Raw genomic sequence first — 17,253 nt, 5'->3', positions numbered from 1 at the left:
GTCATGGCCTTCATTATCGACAGCCGGCTAGCCTCGATTCGCTCATTGCCATGGCACCGGCCTAACACGCGCTCTTGGCGTCGATTGTAGTTTGATGTGATTTACAAGCGCCTTGGACCACCACCAGCCTCATTCATGCAGCACATTGCGAGCCGGGACGTGCACCGATACATTGAATCTCGCGCCGGTCAGTGGGGCTTGTTTGTACACTGCCGGTTGCAGGCCCTGTGACGTTTGCTTTGGGTAGAGGTGTAGTGCTTGTATGCCGATTGGCGAGGCAGCCGTCCTACCCCGTGCTCACCGTTTCTGTCCGCGTGCGTACTGGGTAGAGGCGCTGGGGCCACGACAGGTGCAGCCATTGGATGAGCTGCGGGTTCTGGTGAGCCCACAAGCCATGTCCTTGATTGAGTCACTCTTACTTTATGGTACGCCATTCTCGGGCCCTTGTACTGACGCCAGCCTTTCGAGGTATCTCAAGGGTTATGCTTCAAAGCAGCCGCCGTCTTCACACATGAGCCTCCGGTTCGTCCTTTTAGATTGGTCGGAGCGCTTGACTGGGCCACAGGTGGTGGGGCACCCCTACTTTGCCAACGTGGCCGTGCCGCAGGCCTACTGTCACGCGCTCTTCGACCCGAGCTTTGAACAACTCGCCGACGTGCCGGAGGCCGTGGCGATGCCCCAGCTCAAGCAGCTTGTTGGCGACGAATGTCGCCGCGCCGTCGATTGACGGGCTGTGACTATAAGGGATGTGGGGCCAAGCTCAGGCAGGCTCGAACCTTGCCATGTTCGGGTTTTGTTTGCTTAAGTGACGTTGTGCGGTTTTTTTTTTGGGTTGTTCTTGTTTGTGAGCTTGTATTGTTAGTCAGCACCACTTGGGGCGTTTCTCGCCCGAGCACCATGTATTGTGTTGTGCGGCTCAAAGTATACGAGGGGCTGATCAGCCGTTGAGCGGCATCGGCCTTGGGTGGGTGTGTATCGTTTGTTGGTGACATTGTGCGTTGTGGGGCCGGTTCAATTGCAGGCGACTGTCCAATCTCGGATTGCTCTGTTCCATGATTCTGCCCCTTCATCACGATTTCCCTCCTTGATATCGATGGCAAATGGACTCATCCTGCCATGGATGCATTGTTCGATTGGCTCGATTGAGGTTTAAACATCAACAACCAACATGCAAACAAACAAACAAACAAACGACCATGTTGGAGCAATCCTTGTGGGGATCGTTTTCACTTCTCGTCAGCATTGTCGGGGTGGAGGGTGGGTTCCAGGAGGGCCCGCCAGACGACGGTGAAGATGGCCGAGTTGAGGATGTCAACCCAAATGCGGGTGGAGAGGCCACGGGTGAAGAGGCCGAGTACGCCTTCCTTGCTCACAATTTGACGGACGATGGTGGAGTACGAGATGGCCTGAGCGTTGGTCTGGCGGTAGGCTTTGACCAGGGATAAGGGATTGGCGGCCACATCCGTGACCACGGCGCAGGCCGAGCCAATGAGAGCGTTGCGAATCATTTTTGAGGAAGTGGAGACGTCTCCCGATGTCTCAATACGTTGGTCGAGGAGGTTGTACGCGGTAAACCACAGGGTATGGCGGACAGCGGCACCAACGATGGAGGAGCCGGCCCCGTGGAAGAGAACGCCATATCCCTGAGAGCGGACTTTGTGGCGTAGCATGGCCATGCCTTCGCGGCCCTCTACCTGCATGATGGTCTTGATTGTATCCACGGGATAGTAGACGAGGCGAAAGCAGCCCACCCCCACGGAAGAGAGTGCAGTCTGGGCGACCACAGGAAGGTGGTTGCCAAGGCTCGTGCGAGAGAGCATGTTGAGGGTGGCGTAGTTGGCAGCGGCTCCGACGCCACGGGACAGCGGCGCTTCAATCATGGCGGCTGTGAGACCTGAGTAGAAGCGAGTCACCCCACCCTGTCGCCAGAGCTTGCGGATAGTGTCGCCCATGGTCCCTCCGTTGCGATACTGGTGGTTCATGACTGTGCGGAGCCACATCAGCAAGGCAATGTCCACCAGCATGGCTTTGGCCCCTGCGACCCCCTCGCGGGTGGCAGCAGCCAAGCCATGCTTAAAGTCCAGATCCGGAATCTGGGCAGCTTCTTCCGGGCGCATGGTGGGGGCGGCTTGGACCACCACTCGTGCGCCCAAGAGCTCCAGCGGTGGCGAGCTCCAGAGGATCAGAACCACCAAGCACCAGTACGCTCCAGCTCCCCCAGACCAAAGCCCACCCTGCAGGCAATGGACAAACACACAGATCCAACGCCACACAGCCCCACCAACCCTACCTAGCCCCTGCATGCAACCCTGGTCTCCGATCCACCTGATCCCCTCCCCTCCGCCGACCAAGCACCCCGAGCTCAAACAAGCGAACGAGGCGGACGTGAACGCGTGAACAAGTTTTTTTGAGTCCTGTGAGCAACCAGTAATATGCTGACATTTACCATTCCCCGTCTGACATCTGACATCTCGGAACCGAAGACTTTGTCTGACAATACAGATCTGACGTGTGTGTGTGTGTGTGTGTGTGTGTGTGTGCAGTTCTCTCTCTCTCTCTCTCTCATATTTTTCCTTCTGGAAAGAACTGGCGGCCACCTTTTCAACGGCAGCGGGAGGCACACCGAACTTGCAGTTTGGACGCGTTGTACAGGTCAGTGGGGTGCTATATTGGTGTGTTTGGAATGGGCGCAGGTGGGGCAAGATCCTTGGTCGTGCGTGGCGGTGTGATTGTTGATGAGAGCTTAACGTGCGCACTGGGTGGAACACGGCAGCACCTGTTGGAGCAATGGGGCTCAACGCACGATGGCCGGCGCCCGTGCTGGGCTGGGCCGTCCTCTTACTGGCGGCTGGGATGTATCAGGCCACCGCCCAACAAATGACCCTCGATGATCTGGCCAAGGTGCGGGGAATGCTCGATATTCTGGAGAGGCCGTGCTGCCCATTGGACATCCACTGCTTATCGCTTGTGTCCCTGTCTGCACACAGCCCATTCCCATGACGCCTGGTGACTTTGATTTGTTGCGAGAAGCTGGCACCTTTCCCATTGTGCTGGCCTTTGATCAGAAAGCTGCCGATGCTGCCGGCAGTGAGCTCGAGGGCTTGGCCCGAGTCATGCTTGTTGATGTCCAAGAGCCCGACCATCTGGCTCATTTGGTGAGTCCGCGTGCGAGCCCCGCCCCCTCCCGTGTGCGCCACCTCGTTTTCGCTGTTTCAATCCACGGCGCGCTTTCTCACTCAGCTACCTCCTCCTACTGCAGGGCCTCGAAGCCGGCCAACTGCCCACGTACCGTGTTTTTGGGTACAAGGCCGATGCTTCAGCCTCGGGCCAAGACTTTGAGGTCAGCGTCCTCTGCTGCAAGACTCGACCCAGTTGATCCCTGTGTCTCATTCAGCACGCGAATTGTGGGCTGTATGGCTTGACCGATCACCTGTCATCAATAGAGCTTGGATCTGGCAGCCGCTGCCGTCCGTGATAGTGTTCCAGCTGACCTCGTCAAGGTCAGGCTCGCGTCGCTTGGCCGTGTTGGCTCATGAAACACACCACGATCCGTGTCGCACGCCTCACCTTTGATTGTATGAATCAGCCCTTGGCAGAGCAAGCGATTGAAGCCACCCTGTTGGAGGCACTCAACAACCGCAAGCTTGTGGCTGTGCTCTACACCAGTACGTTTTTCATTATCCCGACGTTTGTGTGTGTGTGTGTGTGTGTGTGTGTGTGTGTGTGTGTGTGTGTGTGTGTGTGTGTGTGTGCGGACCCATCTGGCGCAAGGAGAGATGGATCGTCGGTTCTCACTCGCCTCAATCGGGCTTTTGACTGCAGAAAAGGCCGGTATTCCGGATGTTGCACTCAAGCTGGCCATGTTGCTGCACGACAGTTACACCGTGCAAGTGGTCACTGGGCCCAACCCGATTGCCCTGCAGGAAGGCCGTGCGTTACCTGCGTCTGTCTCTTGCTCATTGTGCCATCTTATCATCGATACATCTGCAAGGCAGTTTGTTTTCCTCACTTTGCTGCTTGCCGCGGTGCGGGCAACAGGCTTTGATAAGCTGCCTGCCATGCTGGTCTACTTTCCAACAATGCAAGAGGAGCCCGGAATAGACGGTCAAGCTCGCATCGCCTTTAGCATGGCTGCTTTTGATCGCGCCCGCCATGGTGGTATGTCATGCTGTCACGCCTCGCATGGGTGTATGTCATGGTTGTGAGAACTTCTCCCGCTGTCTGGCATCATCTTATTCTCACAGGGCCATCCTTCAACAGGTTTCAAGTTTAAAAACATGGTGACGTTCTTGGCACTGTTGCGTTCAGAGCTGCTGACGCACGGTAAACTGGATCAAATTTGGCCCGAGGCCCCTGAGGGAGCTACACCGCCCCCATCACCCCCGTCACCTGCCGCGACCAAGCAGTTTAAGGAAGCCTTTGAGGTCGGTATCTATCGTTCTCCACAATCACCATCACCATCGCCATCACCACCACCACCGCGGCGGCGAAGTGGACCGCAGAGACACTGAGGCTTTGTGTTTTAATCGTGATGGCGTTGCCTTGAGCCCTCGCCTGTTGCTCATGTCAAGCCCGGCATGGGTGGTTGGGAGATGCAGATTACGGCTGATGTGGGGCGCGACTATTGTCCGACGAACATCCTGGGCCTGTGCGCACTCGTGTTGCTGGATGGGGCAAGCCCAGATTTGACGGCACATCTCGAAGTGGTACGGGGCGCAGAGGCGCTGGCGCGGGAGCAGGGGCAGGTGGTACACTTTATGTGGGCAGATGCCAGCTGCCATCCAGAGTTTGCGAGCCACTTTGGTCTGGCACCGGACTTGCTACCAGCGGTTGTGGCGTTGGCTCCCAAGAAGGGCAAGCATGCCGTTATGCGGGGTGGCTTTGAGGCGGCCAGTGTGAACGGCTTTTTAGCAGCCGTGCTACGGGGTCGGGAGACGTTGGTGGATGACGACATGAATGCTTTGCCGATGGCTGCGAGTGGCGTGGATTGTGCCGCTGTGCACGCGGCAAGTCTGGAATCCTTGGAGGAGGAGGAGGACTTTGATTTGTCAGACATTATGGCGGAGGAGGTTGGCGACGAGTCGGAGCGGGCTGCTTTGCGCGATGAGGCCGAGGCCGCCGCAGCGGCGGCTACTTTGGATTCGGAAGAAGCCGAGATGGTACGCGGTCATGGCCCCACGTTTTGGGGGGTTTTTTTTTTCTTGAACGGTTGAACCTCTGCATGCTGTTTGCTGACGGTTGAGGCGGTTGGTTCTTGCTCTCATACAGGCGGCCAAGCGACGCAAGGCCATGGAGGAACTCGAGCGTCTGAACAAGAAATCACAGGTGCGATTGTAAATGCGGTGCAGGGTTAAGACATTGTGTCGATCTGCCCTTGGGAGGGGGTTTGATTTTTTTTTTTTCATTTCCTGAATCTCCTCTCATTTCTCTCTCTTCTTGTTTTCCATTTAGAAGAAGAAGAAGGGCAAAAAGGGCAAGAAGGGTAAGAAGAAGCGCAAGGCGGCAGCCAAAGATGAGCTTTGAGCATCCCCGTTGGTCGTTCGATCGATGCGCTATTTCGAATCGGAAACATTTGTCTGACAAGGGAGAAAAAACAAACAAAATTTGAAAAGAATCGTCTGCAACACATGTTGTCTGGGAATTTTCCCGCCGATCAACCTTGACCATGACCAACCCACCCAGTGTAACAAAGGCCACACTCACTCAGTCCAACTCACACAACCACCACCACCACAGACCAAGCGAACAGGAGCGCTTCCACATCACCACAACACCCACCACCACTGGACAGACACCAAAACACCAGAAGTCAGAAATTGTAGAGAGAGAGAGGGAGAGAGAAGAGAGAGAGACAAAAGCAAGACAAAAGAAAAGAGACAAAAGAAAGACAAAAAGTCAAAGAGACAAAGCACACACTGATTTTTTTTCTTATGTGTGTGCGCGGTAAGTTCTTCTCTCTCTCTCTCTGTCTCTGTGTGTGTGTGTGTCTCTCTCTGTCTCTGTCTCTGTCTCTCTGTCTCTCTGTCTCTCTGTGTGAGTGCTTTGCTCGGTGTGTGTGTCGATATGGCAGTCGGGGTTGCGTGAATGCAGGTCGATCAAGGGGCAAGGGTGGGGGGTTGTTTGTGCAGTGGGTATGCGGGCGAGCCACTTGTTGGAGACACGACGCCAATTTGGGACCCGCCACCAAGATCTTAAAAGGATGGAACGCGTGTGGTCGGGCCGGAGGATGTCGAGGTGGATCCAACAGTCCCCGCCCCTTTGGCTGCTTGAACTGGTCGAGCGTTTGGATGCCTGATGTCGGGGTGGTTCCAGGCCTGGATGTGGTCACATGTTTACTGCATGTGTGGCAGCGGGGTCTTGATCAGCGCCCCCGGCTCGCTACGCCCTTGTTTGCGCGCAGTTGCTGGCCCTCGATTGAAAGGTCCAGAAGGCCAAAGGAAGGTGTTGCCAGACCCTGACGTTGGACCGACTTTCGACTGGTGCTCCGTCCCTCGCCAGCATGCCGACCCGATCGAGGTGCATGCACATCACATCAGAACAGAGCTGGCAGGACGGCTGTCTACCGCTGCTGCAAGCACTGCGCTCTTCTGGCGTCCCCGAGCCACTGCCATCAACGCCCCTTCTGCCGGGCCACAGCACACCAGCTGGCACTGAGAGCGCAAACCCAGACAGACCCGGGCGGCAACAGGGCTTGACCCCATGACTCCCTGCAATCAATATCAGCATGCCATGTTCTGCATCGGGATCAATCGATGCCTCATGCACCCTAGCTCATTCTCATGACATCCGACTGCCTTTCTGGTTATTTTTTTTTATTTTTTATTTTTTATTTTTTTCCTTTCTTTTTTTTTTGAAGTTCTCCTTGCTTTTTTTTCTCCTCCTGCCAGGCCGTTGCTTTCGCCACCCGTCCTCTCTTGACCGCCGTTTACTTTCAATTGCTTCTTTCTGCTGTCACTCATCGATGGATTTGCGCTATTCCGTTGTCGCTTGGCTGAACTCTCTTCCTCAGGACTTTTGACTTGCATTGAAATTGGTCCTGTCTCGGCTTATTCAGACGCCAGGCATAGATCGTGGACAGTAGCGTCTGACCTTTGGTCAAGAGCGCCGCTTTCGCATTGCTTCAGATAGATTACGCCTCAGAACCGCCGTCATGGGTAACATTGTTCAGGTCGGCTCCCTCGCTCTCCTGTCGCTGCAGACCCTCAGTTTACACGTCAATCTTTGCTCTGCAGCCTCCCGCGTGCTCGAACTTGAGGCCCTTCTCCTTGTGTCCACAACCTGACACCGGTACAAATCCTTTGATCCGCGTGTCCTGCTTCCTAGGTGCTGCGTCGCGATGCGCAGACGCTGGACAAGGACATTTTTGTCGACTTTGAAAAGGCCTCACCTTCAGATGCTGAGTTGGAGACCTACGAAAAAGTCAACGCCGTCCTCTCCAAGGCCGATGGCATCCTCAAAGGTACGTCAACTACTCACGCCGCGTAGTCTTTGTGCCTACCCCCCCTTCAATTCAACCCCGCCAGCGGGTAATGGCGGCATCCTGGTGTGCACAATGATGGTCAACATTGACAGATCTGGAGACCTACGAAGGGGCCGGCGATCCGATTCGCAAGGCCATCTCCAACGGCTCTGACGAAGAGCTGCAAAAGCAGGCATGGGATGCCGTTTCACCACTCGTGGCCCTCCTGAAGGACTTTTACATCTTCTCCTCGGAAGTCGGTGCGTTCAAGGATGGCAACACTCGAGCACACCTGTAGCTTCCAGCTCATGCACGCCTTGCTCACACTTGTCCCTGGTCGGCCTTTTATTTTGAATAACAGAGAGCGTGCTTCCGTTCCTGCTCGAAGCTCTGTGCACCGAGGCTCCGGCCACCGAGGCGCTCGAGGGCAAGCAGGTATGATTGGGTCACTCTTCTGGGGCACATCTGTCAAGATCCAGCCAGAAACTAATTGTTCGCTGTTTGCGCAGGCCCTTGCCAAGCAGTTTGCAGAAATTTTGCAATTTGTTCTCAAGTTTGACGACTTGAAGATGAACAACCCCGCTGTGCAGAACGATTTTAGCTACTACCGTCGCACCATTAGCCGCATGAAGATGAAGAACCCGGTATGCACCACCATTTTACATCGACCGAGCTATGCATGGAAGGCACCGGGTGGCCAGCGAGGGCAACAGTTGTCATTGGCACTGCTGTCTCCATTGCCTCCGCTGCCTCTGCTTGCTCTGTTAGCTTCAACCACTACATCTGCCATGACCCTGCCGCTCACGCTTGGTGCCTGTGTACCGACTTCGTCGCGCCCTGATGATAGGGAGAGGAGGAGGAAGCCGTGGTGAGCAACGAGGAGGCCAACCGCATGTCGTTGTTTTACGCATACCCCACTCCCATGCTTAAAACGGTCAGCGATGCAACGACCAAGTTTGTCTCGGAGAACCACGAGATCCCGGTGGAGAACACGACCGACTTTCTGGCCACACTCGCCACCATTTGCCGTGTCATGATCGAGTCCCCGGACATCTACAGCCGCTTTGAGAAGCCTGACACGGTCACGTTCTGCCAGAGGGTAATGGTCGGAGCCATTATCCTTTACGACCATGTGCATCTGGTTGGCGCCTTCTCCAAGAAGAATCAGTCAATAGACGTGCGTCCTGATCCCCTCTCTTTGCCCTGCCTGGTGGATGCTGAATGGTTGTCTGCTCGTTCTCACGCGCATGTTGTGTTGTAGATTCGTGCATCGCTCAAGGCCCTGAAAATGCACGAGAACCCACATCTAGAGAATTTGCTGAATGCGCTGCGCTTCTCAACCAAGCATCTGAGTGATGACTCGACGCCCAAGGACATCAAGAAATTATTAAATGTTTAATCTGTCAACAAGATGTTTGGCGTGCACTCTTCTTGCTTCGCCGACACTTTTATCCTGTACCCCATCCAACCTTCTCTTTGCCGCCCTGGGCCACGCCCACGGCCACGCGTATGCTTGGCATCAATCACCTCGTGCGCCGCTTCGGATTGTGTTGGATGCCCCCGTGGGATGAGTCGACATCTTGTGTCTTCATCCCGCCCGCATGCTGGCTCATTCCTTTGTCTTGTGCCTCGCGTTTTGTTGTCCCTTTGTGGCCCTTCTTGTCCTTCATGTATAAGTCCTGGTGCTTGTGTGTCCTCGTCCCTCGTCCCTCGTTTTCTTTTTTTTTTTTGCTCCTTCCGCTTTGCCTTGTGGCGTGGCGGCCTCACGGACCTTGGATTTGTGCTTAATGCATGCCCCTTCGTTTTCTCCTCCCTATGCCGCCCTCCATCATTTCCTTCTCGTTCGCTCGTTGCCTCCCGTTCGAGCCCAGACCTAGCTAGCTGGTGGGCTGGCGGACCGCCGCCTGTGCTCTGCATTTTGATCTTGAATTTTTGTTTTTGGGAGTATTCCTGCTTTGGTTGGAAAATTCAAAGGCTTCTTTTGAGAAAATCTATTCTTTAGAAAGGCGAAGTGTCTGATGGGGCATAGGGTGAGCGGCCACCGTTCATTTGGATCGGGCTGAGAGGGAAGCTAGTTTTGCATGCTCCTCCGCAGCTTCGCGGCTGTGTTGGCCTGTACATTGCCAACGGAATGGCACCAGGTCAGGATGGTAACAAATCAGACATCGGGACGCAGAAAAAGAAGGCGGTCTGGCACGTACCGTATGCATGCTCTACAATGGCCAAAGTTTGCTCCACCCATGGCTTTGCGGCTGCGGCATCCCCCAATTCGATAGCTAGTCGGCGAGCCACGGCATCGAACAATTCCTAACATTCACACGCCAGATGAAGAGAATGCGAGTGCAAGCACAGGAACACTCCCAAAAGGGGCGCAAAATGACGCTGACACGGGCTTACCAGGAGATCTGGATGCAGAGGCTCGTACTGGCTCGCTAAAGCATGACAGCGTGTCTTAATCTCATGCTCCCAAGTAGTTCGGGAGGCAGGAGAAATGGTTGGCACACCTGCCAAGTCCAAAAGCTCCTGACGGTCTTGGACCAAGGCCGGTAAGTCCACGGCATCCATACCCGCAGCCCCGCAGACAGAGCAGCTTGTGGCTTGGACCAAGGCTCTGGGTCGTAGCACTTGCAAGAGTTTGAGACTGAAGAAGGAGGCACCAGTGACGCGCAACGGCTGGCCACAAGCAATGCAGCGGGCGCTGGGGAAAAGGTTTGCGGCCTGTGCTGGGGCGCAGGCGATACATTGGCATGCAAAATTGAAGGTGTTGCGTAGCTGTGTCTGACGGGCTGCATGCCAGGCGTCGCGCACGGCCAACGGTCCGTAAGATATTGTGAGCTCGCTATTGGCAGGAATGGGTTTGGAGGCGGTGGCCACCAGTTCATCGCCATGAAAGCTATCAGAGACCAATTGGTCCGGACGGGCACGAAGAGAAGGCTCGTTAGCATGACCAAGGAGATAACGTGCAAGGAAAAGGAGCAATTTGAGCCGGTCGAGCCGTACTGTAGGTGCACGTTTGGGACACAGCTGTGGTTGAACAAACTGCCATGTACAAAGAGGCCGGCACCGTATACTTGATGCACCACTCCAACCTCGCCGTTTTGCTCAGACGGTTGCAACTCGACCTGCGCCAAGCCGTGCTGATTATGTCGTAAGACTCTTAGCAGATGTTGTCGCAGGCCAGTGACTGTGGTAAGATCTACAGAGCAGGCGGGTTGAACATTGTGGGCATGCCCTTTCAACTATCAAGGGGGGGCACACGCATCAAATTGCGAGCGAGGGCCACTGACCGCATTGTGTGCATTTTGCTGACTGCCACCAAGGCTGAGACGGGAGATGTGCATGAGACTGCGCCCAGCTGCCCTGGTGCACGGCAACGGCAGAGGCTTTGTCGCCGTCATCGTCGTCGTCGTCGTCTTCCTTCATGTCTTCGTCTCCTTCTGTTTGGTTTGATGAATGTTGCAGTCCAAGGATGCCGGTTGGATCCGGGTCGGAGCGCGGCCGCACGGTATCCAAAGTGGTGGCATCGCAGGATGGGTCAGACTGTGCCAAGCAAGAGGCGACTCGGGCAGCCAGGGCTTGACGAAGCGAGCTTGGCTTCAAAGGGGTAACCTCACTACCCGGCGGAGTAGCAGGGCATGCTTCGAGGTGCCAATGATTGGCTTTGGCGTGGCACTCTGTGCTACAAAAGACACGGGGGCAATTGGGGCAAGGCAAAGGCGCCCAAGACTCGTCCAGGCATTCGTGACAACGGAGGTAGTTTTCTTGGGTTGTGGTCGGGGCAAGGATGCTAGCAAAGGCGCGTTCACGCAGCAGCACGTCACCAGCGGCAAGGGGCGTTGAAGTCTAAGGAGGCGTTTGTAAAGTGTGGGAAGGAAGCAATGTCACAAGAATAAGCAGAGGCGCGGAGAGGTTGCGGGTCTTTGCACCCTGTCCCATCACGTGGAATCGAAGGAGACTGGTTGTCTTACGAAAAGGGCACGGCCTTTGTGCGGAAGGCGGCGCACGTGTAGGGCTGGGCTGCGGGGCTCGCTGGCACCTGGTGGCAGCCGACGCGTGCCTGTCAAGTCTGGGTGCTCGCTGGCCGGATTGGCGGCCAGGGATTGGGCGGTTAGGGAGTGGCGGTGATCCAGCTTTTGCTGCTGAGTCTGTGTGAGGAGCAGGGGATCGATGCGGTCTAGGGCCTGCTGGGCATCGCGAGTTCGGTGGCGCCTGTCTCGAGGCAAAGTGTCTGACTCGGCCGCGGCCTTTAGACAGACATGGGCCAGATTCAGATTGATAACAGCCGCAATGGTCTTCTTTCTGTCTTCTCCTGTCCGATCATCATCGGCCTGTACCCCAGCCAACGCCTGCCCATAAAGAGCAGCCGCCGCCCGCCAGCGCCCAGCGCGCACCTCCGCATTGGCGCGCGATTTGAGCTGTTCCGCCAGCTCCTCTCTCATGCTGACAATTCTCAATGAATTGTCAGATAAAATGAGAGAGTGTGACTTGAAGACGAAAGACTGTTCTTTTCCCTTTCACCTGGGCACATCTGCGTCATCATCTTGTTTGTTTATGCCCTGGTCGCCCATGCATCTCTTGTGCTCAAGCTGCTCCATTGTCTTCTTTTTCCAGAGATAGAGGAGGGAGAGAGGGAGGGAGAGAGAGCGACGATAGAGAGAGAGAGAGAGAATTGACATGGACTTCACCGTGTGAGTGCGTAAGCAGTGCGCAGTGCTACAACACACAAGCAACAGTGACTTTTGGTAAAAAAAAAGCTCATGAGGAGTTGCAGCACAAGCGAGACGAAAGCTACACTTTACGGTATCGTTCAAGTGCCAAAGTGCAAACTTGAGCACAATATGGTCCTTACCCTTGCACACGTCCTCGTTCTCCGTACGCACCAACGTATTCAGCTCCGTGTCCGAATTCAGTTCAACAGCCACAAAGCAAAAGCCTCAAAGGCCATAAGCCAAAAAACAAGGCAAAAAGCAAGGCGAAAAGCAGAGCCAAAAAGCAAAGGGTTTCCCTCCTTATGGAAAGGGACTAACATAAAAAGGGTGATGGTGCCTAAGCTTATAAGCTTATCTGAGGCGGACTCGCTTGCCATACACATTGGCTCAACGCACACGCGTCAGTGCCAGTCAGTGGGGTGGTGGGGAGCCGTGCATGAAGCCTTTGTGGGAGTGAGGTGTATGGCCCATTTTTCCAAACGACCATCCTGATGGCAACGGCAGCGTCGGGCACCAATCATGACCCCAATGGTAGGCCGCGCGCGTCGTATGATCCCCAGACTATGGCGGAGAGAGCGCGGAAAGTAGTAGGAGTTTTTTTTCTTTTTCTTTTGGCGCGTGCCCTTTGGCCATTGATGATGAGGGTGGCGGCGGCGATGGATGATGTCGTGCTTCTGTGGTTGCGGTATGGCATCTTAGGACCACCCGCCTTCAAGATCGTCAAACAGGCGGTCATCCAGTGCCTAAGAGATAACATCATCTCGAAGCAACTCGGCCACCCTTTTGACCTTGATGGTCAGGCAGGGGCTCATGTCGGCTTGGAACTTTCGGATCGCCTGACTGCCCTTGCCGCGGAGCTTGATGAGTCTCGCGACGTTTCCACTCGCTTGGTCTCGAGCCTTGAAGTCCATCAAGACGTTGAGACTGTTGCCGCCAACCTGGGCCCTGAGGTTGATTCGCTCTTCGATGATCTCTTTACCGTGCTCTTCCTTCTCAGTGTCTGGCTGTGTGCCACATCAAGTGAGTGCTTACCACATACTTGCTCCACACCCTCTCGTTTGGCCACGGCCCCCGACTCACCAACTTTTTCTCGGGTTTGCGATAGACCAGGGAAAGAATGCCCTTTCTCTGCAAGGGTTGACGAAACCCAGCAAAAAGAATCTCCAAAGGATCGCATCCTTGCTGTCAGCCGATCGGCAAAAACTGATCGCAGCCATCGACACCATCTATGGCCAGGACAGTCACCACCTCAAAGACCTCCAGAACTTGGCAGGTTGGATGACTCAAACGATTCACCAAGAATTATCCCCCAAAGATGCCGATGGTCGCCCGCTTAAGCGAGCCAAGTTGAGCTCAAGCCAGCCCGATCTCCTGGGTCTTCTCTTGAAGGTCCTCGATGTCCTCAAGGTGTACGTGCCTGAGCTTGGATCTGAACGCAAGTCAAAAACGACTGCTCGCAACAAGAACGGCATTCTGGGCATGCTGGCGCGCTCGAGTGGTGCCTTCAAGCGTCTGGCAGGGCGAATTACGGGCCGTTTAAAGGAGGACGATTTCGTCGCCAAAGTCCATGCACAGGTCGATGACTTTTTGAGTTGGCCCGAGTGGCCCCTCGAGCTGATTCCAAGTCTGCCCTCTTTCAGCAGCAATGGTGCCGAGCTGCGTTGTCCTTTGACGTAGCTTGTCGCCATTGGTTGACTGCTGCTCAGTGCGACGTCGCTGCTGCGACTTTGGCTGCAAAATCCTTGTTCCAACGGAATAATGTATTTTGCAGCCTAGGTCGCGACAGCGGTGTCGTATTAAGTAGCTGTTCTACTTTGGAAACACACTCTGTCTCCAAAGGTCGCCCAATGCAATTCATGCCACATCGTTGACCATGCCATGTTAGAGATCAACTCCTGTGTGTGTGTGTGTGTGTGTGTTTTCATAAAAAAGAGACAAAGAAATAAAAAAAAAAAAGAGAGAGAGAGAGAGAGAGAGAGAGAGAGAGAGAGAGAGAGAGAGAGAGAGAGAGAGAGAGAGAGAGAGAGAGAGAGAGAGAGAGAGAGAGAGAGCGCGTATGTGAGTGATGCAGTGAAGATCATGGGTCATGTGTGCACGGGGTGTGTTTGATGAGGAAAGTGGTGCAGGCTGGAGCAATAGGGATTCCATTAATTGAATAAAACAAAGGGACGAGAGCAGGAATGATGATGTCGTCGCTGGGTTCAGGCTTGACTAAGAACTAGCGCTAGGCATGGGGCTTGTCGCGGAGGTGTTGAGATAACCAAATTTGTGAAGATCCTTGAGGGAGACATCGATGCTGATGATGGCCGATCCGTGCGAGGTGACACGTGTGACTGTCAAAAACGGCAGAATCCAAACGCCACAATTGGCAGCGCGTGTGGCATGCGGTTAGGGATGAGGCATGGGGGGTGAGCGGTTGGGCAGATACAACCGCTCGACGCGGGGCGCGGGTTGACAAAGAAAGCGCGGGGGAGCCGGAACAAACCTTCACGGCCTTCTGATTTGGCGACGATGGTGGAGTTGACAAATTCGGGGCGCTTGCCAGAGAGAATGCTGTGCACGGGTTGCCCAACATCCCATGGACACCAGCAATGGATGCCCAAGGCAAAGGAGGTGCGCAAAAGAAGCAAGCAGAGTTGTGAGCGGGCGCGCCAGCGAGGGGCCGGGTAAGAGGTAAGGGCCAAGCAGTCATCGTTGGCTGGTGGGTCAACGACATGGAGCAAGGCTGAAAAGCGTCGCGTTGAGAGGAAGTAGCGTGGTAGATCGAGGCCTGACCCAATATAGCGTTGGAGCAGGGAGACGTCTTGCGGCACAAACAGTGGAACACGCAGCTGGTGGCGGCCAGCGGTGGTGGGGAGGTGGACGGCACCGTAGCCGCGAACGACATCACGGCCCATGAAATCACTGCCGTAGGCGCTCAGCACCAATTGTGGCCCTGCGCGATGAGAGCATGAAGCAAACGGCGGACCAAAATGAGCGCCGTGGTCATGGCGGTGAGCTCGCACCATGGGCGGTGTGTGAACGGGCGCACGGGCGAACGCACAGCCAAAGGGGTTGGTGCTCTTGAAGGTAGCCTCCACGGGCAGATTAAAGACAAAATCACCATCGGATTGGCCGTGCACACTTGTCTGGCTGAGGCCTTCTTCCAAGCCCTGAGATCCGGGTGACGTAACGGGCGTGTGAGGAGGGCACTATTGCATTGGCACAAGAGGGAGAAGGAGGGGCAAGTCAACCAGCGGGATCGACGGCACACACCGCCGTCATGGCCCAATCGGTGCCAAAATCTAGCTTGTACTTGCAGTATAAATCAGATACGCCATCGTACTATTGAGCGCACCGCGAGTCACGGGCGGACCACGCACAGCCCAAGATGCCCGCTTGAGTGAGACCGGGTGTCATGGTCACGATAACGCAGGTCCTTTGCGGGGGGTGTCATGGACACGAAAACAAGAAAGAAAACATTCAAAAAAAAATGAATCAAATCAAGCAACACCAATACCTGGATGCGAGCCACCTCGCCATGAACGACAAGCATAAAAACATTGGGCCCTTCTAGCCCACGCGAGCGGCTTCCGGGCGCCGCGACGCCGGCATCGCCGGCGTCCATGACAATTTAGTGCCCACCGCCGGCCAACAGCGCCACCACGCGTCGAGCGACGAGAACGGGGCCACCCGCTCCTTGGCACCGACCGTCAATCAAGGCAGAAGGAAGCGGAGGCGAGGGCGGCGGAAGGACGCAAGCAGACTGCAGTGAGCCGGTGCCAGGAGCTGGCCGCGGGACGTTCAGAGTCGGTTGTCGGCCGGCGTTTCAGAGGCTTTGGCAGCAAATATGCAGGTTAATGTCGATGGTATGAGAAAGGTAATGGAGGTTGTTGTAGACATGACGGGACCTTTTGAAGCAGTGAAAGGTGGCTGGGAACTACACTTAAAAGGGGGAGTTTCACTATAAAACTCACATCCTTGTCAGACAAAACTTGGCTGCGAGCCATAAACTAAAGTGTAAAACCGTCGGGACCGAGCGATTTGTTTTTTATGGGAAGTGGTAGGTCTGTAGTAGGCACCATCTTCTCGACTGGCTCCATCTACCTTGTGGCCAAGTGGGACAGCCGTGTGTGTGTGTGTGTGTGTGTGTGTGTGTGAGCTGTTAGCTTTTGCTTTGCGCGGCAGCAAACACAAATCAACAACACTGCAAGGCGACACGTTCGGCCCGTGAAGCAAGTATCGAAAGTGTGCTCGTTGTCAAGCATCCATGTCAGAGGGTCTGGAGAGCCCACAGATCCGGAGCAGTGGTGTGGGACCTTTGCAGCCGGCGCGCGGCGCACGATGTGGGGTTGCGAAACAGATTGGTGATCTGGAAAGCAATTTCCTTTGAAGTCGCGAATGTTCAAGGTAATGACATTACTATCCATGTCTGACATTCATTTTAGGTTAGCATGTGGCCGCGTTGGGCCGACGCGTGGCCGATGACGCTGAAATCATGCTCATCCACTCACGCGTTGCTGGCGTGAATTCCCGTTACACCTTCTCCATGTACTCCTGCCCACAGCATCTGCGAGCCCACCACTCCTGGTCAGCTTCCATGTGTGCGCTGTAGGGTGGACGGATGGATTGACTCACCCACCCACCCACCCACCCACGACATACCTCCAGAACCGTCAACCACCACAATACCCCCCTTCCCCCCCACACCTCTTCACACTAATTTTTCACCCCCCGTTTGTTTACGTTTCTCTTTGCCATGTGGGTCCAACGCGTTGAAAAGCCCACATTTCTGGTTCAACTCACACTCCTGATGTTCAGAGAGTCACTTGTGGCCATTCCCGCACTGCAAAGGAAAAACCGGCCACAGGCAGAGAAGGAGAAGATGAGAGAGTGGAGAGCCAGAGGTGGAGACGAAGAAGGGATGGAGCCAGAGAGGATGGGTGGAGAGGATGAAAGTGCCAGAGGCCTGAGGTAACACGTTGATGGCCGGCCCACAGAAATCAAAGGGGAAAGAAGAGGTGGATCGGGATCAGCAAACAAAATCTAGAGACAGCAGCTGACGCAGATTCAGAGCCAGAGATAGAGGGATACCACGGCACCAAA

At 55.1% G+C, this 17,253-nt stretch overlaps 7 protein-coding genes across 7 annotated transcripts; 4 read left to right on the top strand and 3 right to left on the bottom strand.

Annotated features, from left to right (window-relative positions):
* Positions 1-1,226: 1,226 nt before the first annotated feature.
* MONBRDRAFT_18941 (uncharacterized protein) lies at positions 1,227-2,218 on the bottom strand (the record flags this gene model as incomplete). Its single annotated transcript, XM_001745214.1, has 1 exon — positions 1,227-2,218. Exon 1 carries the CDS (start codon positions 2,115-2,117, stop codon positions 1,227-1,229), a length of 891 nt encoding a protein of 296 aa, XP_001745266.1. The 5' UTR covers positions 2,118-2,218.
* Positions 2,219-2,787: 569 nt separating this feature from the next.
* On the top strand, positions 2,788-3,376 carry MONBRDRAFT_7812 (uncharacterized protein; the record flags this gene model as incomplete). The annotated part of the gene is made up of 3 exons (XM_001745378.1): positions 2,788-2,901; positions 2,988-3,155; positions 3,260-3,376. 3 exons carry the CDS (start codon positions 2,788-2,790, stop codon positions 3,374-3,376), a joined length of 399 nt encoding a protein of 132 aa, XP_001745430.1.
* Positions 3,377-4,577: 1,201 nt separating this feature from the next.
* MONBRDRAFT_36880 (uncharacterized protein) lies at positions 4,578-5,580 on the top strand (the record flags this gene model as incomplete). The annotated part of the gene is made up of 3 exons (XM_001745377.1): positions 4,578-5,159; positions 5,269-5,325; positions 5,452-5,580. 3 exons carry the CDS (start codon positions 4,578-4,580, stop codon positions 5,521-5,523), a joined length of 711 nt encoding a protein of 236 aa, XP_001745429.1. The 3' UTR covers positions 5,524-5,580.
* Positions 5,581-7,008: 1,428 nt separating this feature from the next.
* MONBRDRAFT_35147 (uncharacterized protein) lies at positions 7,009-8,922 on the top strand. Its single transcript, XM_001745376.1, has 7 exons — positions 7,009-7,168; positions 7,324-7,459; positions 7,573-7,719; positions 7,821-7,894; positions 7,969-8,103; positions 8,307-8,636; positions 8,721-8,922. Exons 1-7 carry the CDS (start codon positions 7,151-7,153, stop codon positions 8,856-8,858), a joined length of 978 nt encoding a protein of 325 aa, XP_001745428.1. The 5' UTR covers positions 7,009-7,150; the 3' UTR covers positions 8,859-8,922.
* A 515-nt stretch (positions 8,923-9,437) lies between these two features.
* MONBRDRAFT_36878 (uncharacterized protein) lies at positions 9,438-11,898 on the bottom strand (the record flags this gene model as incomplete). Its single annotated transcript, XM_001745213.1, has 6 exons — positions 9,438-9,572; positions 9,661-9,766; positions 9,857-10,352; positions 10,460-10,655; positions 10,747-11,302; positions 11,428-11,898. 6 exons carry the CDS (start codon positions 11,896-11,898, stop codon positions 9,505-9,507), a joined length of 1,893 nt encoding a protein of 630 aa, XP_001745265.1. The 3' UTR covers positions 9,438-9,504.
* A 759-nt stretch (positions 11,899-12,657) lies between these two features.
* MONBRDRAFT_36877 (uncharacterized protein) lies at positions 12,658-14,038 on the top strand. Its single transcript, XM_001745375.1, has 3 exons — positions 12,658-12,699; positions 12,868-13,188; positions 13,274-14,038. The coding sequence occupies exons 1-3, from the start codon at positions 12,660-12,662 to the stop codon at positions 13,843-13,845; spliced, it is 933 nt and encodes a 310-aa protein (XP_001745427.1). The 5' UTR covers positions 12,658-12,659; the 3' UTR covers positions 13,846-14,038.
* A 341-nt stretch (positions 14,039-14,379) lies between these two features.
* On the bottom strand, positions 14,380-15,703 carry MONBRDRAFT_24999 (uncharacterized protein; the record flags this gene model as incomplete). The annotated part of the gene is made up of 6 exons (XM_001745212.1): positions 14,380-14,501; positions 14,654-14,721; positions 14,944-15,103; positions 15,212-15,320; positions 15,424-15,492; positions 15,668-15,703. The coding sequence occupies 6 exons, from the start codon at positions 15,701-15,703 to the stop codon at positions 14,380-14,382; spliced, it is 564 nt and encodes a 187-aa protein (XP_001745264.1).
* Between the last annotated feature and the right edge of the window lie 1,550 nt (positions 15,704-17,253).

Source organism: Monosiga brevicollis, genomic scaffold (genome assembly GCF_000002865.3).
Source record: "Monosiga brevicollis MX1 MONBRscaffold_8 genomic scaffold, whole genome shotgun sequence".
In the NCBI taxonomy this organism is placed as follows: domain Eukaryota; class Choanoflagellata; order Craspedida; family Salpingoecidae; genus Monosiga; species Monosiga brevicollis.
This window is presented reverse-complemented; position numbering and strand designations above follow the sequence as displayed.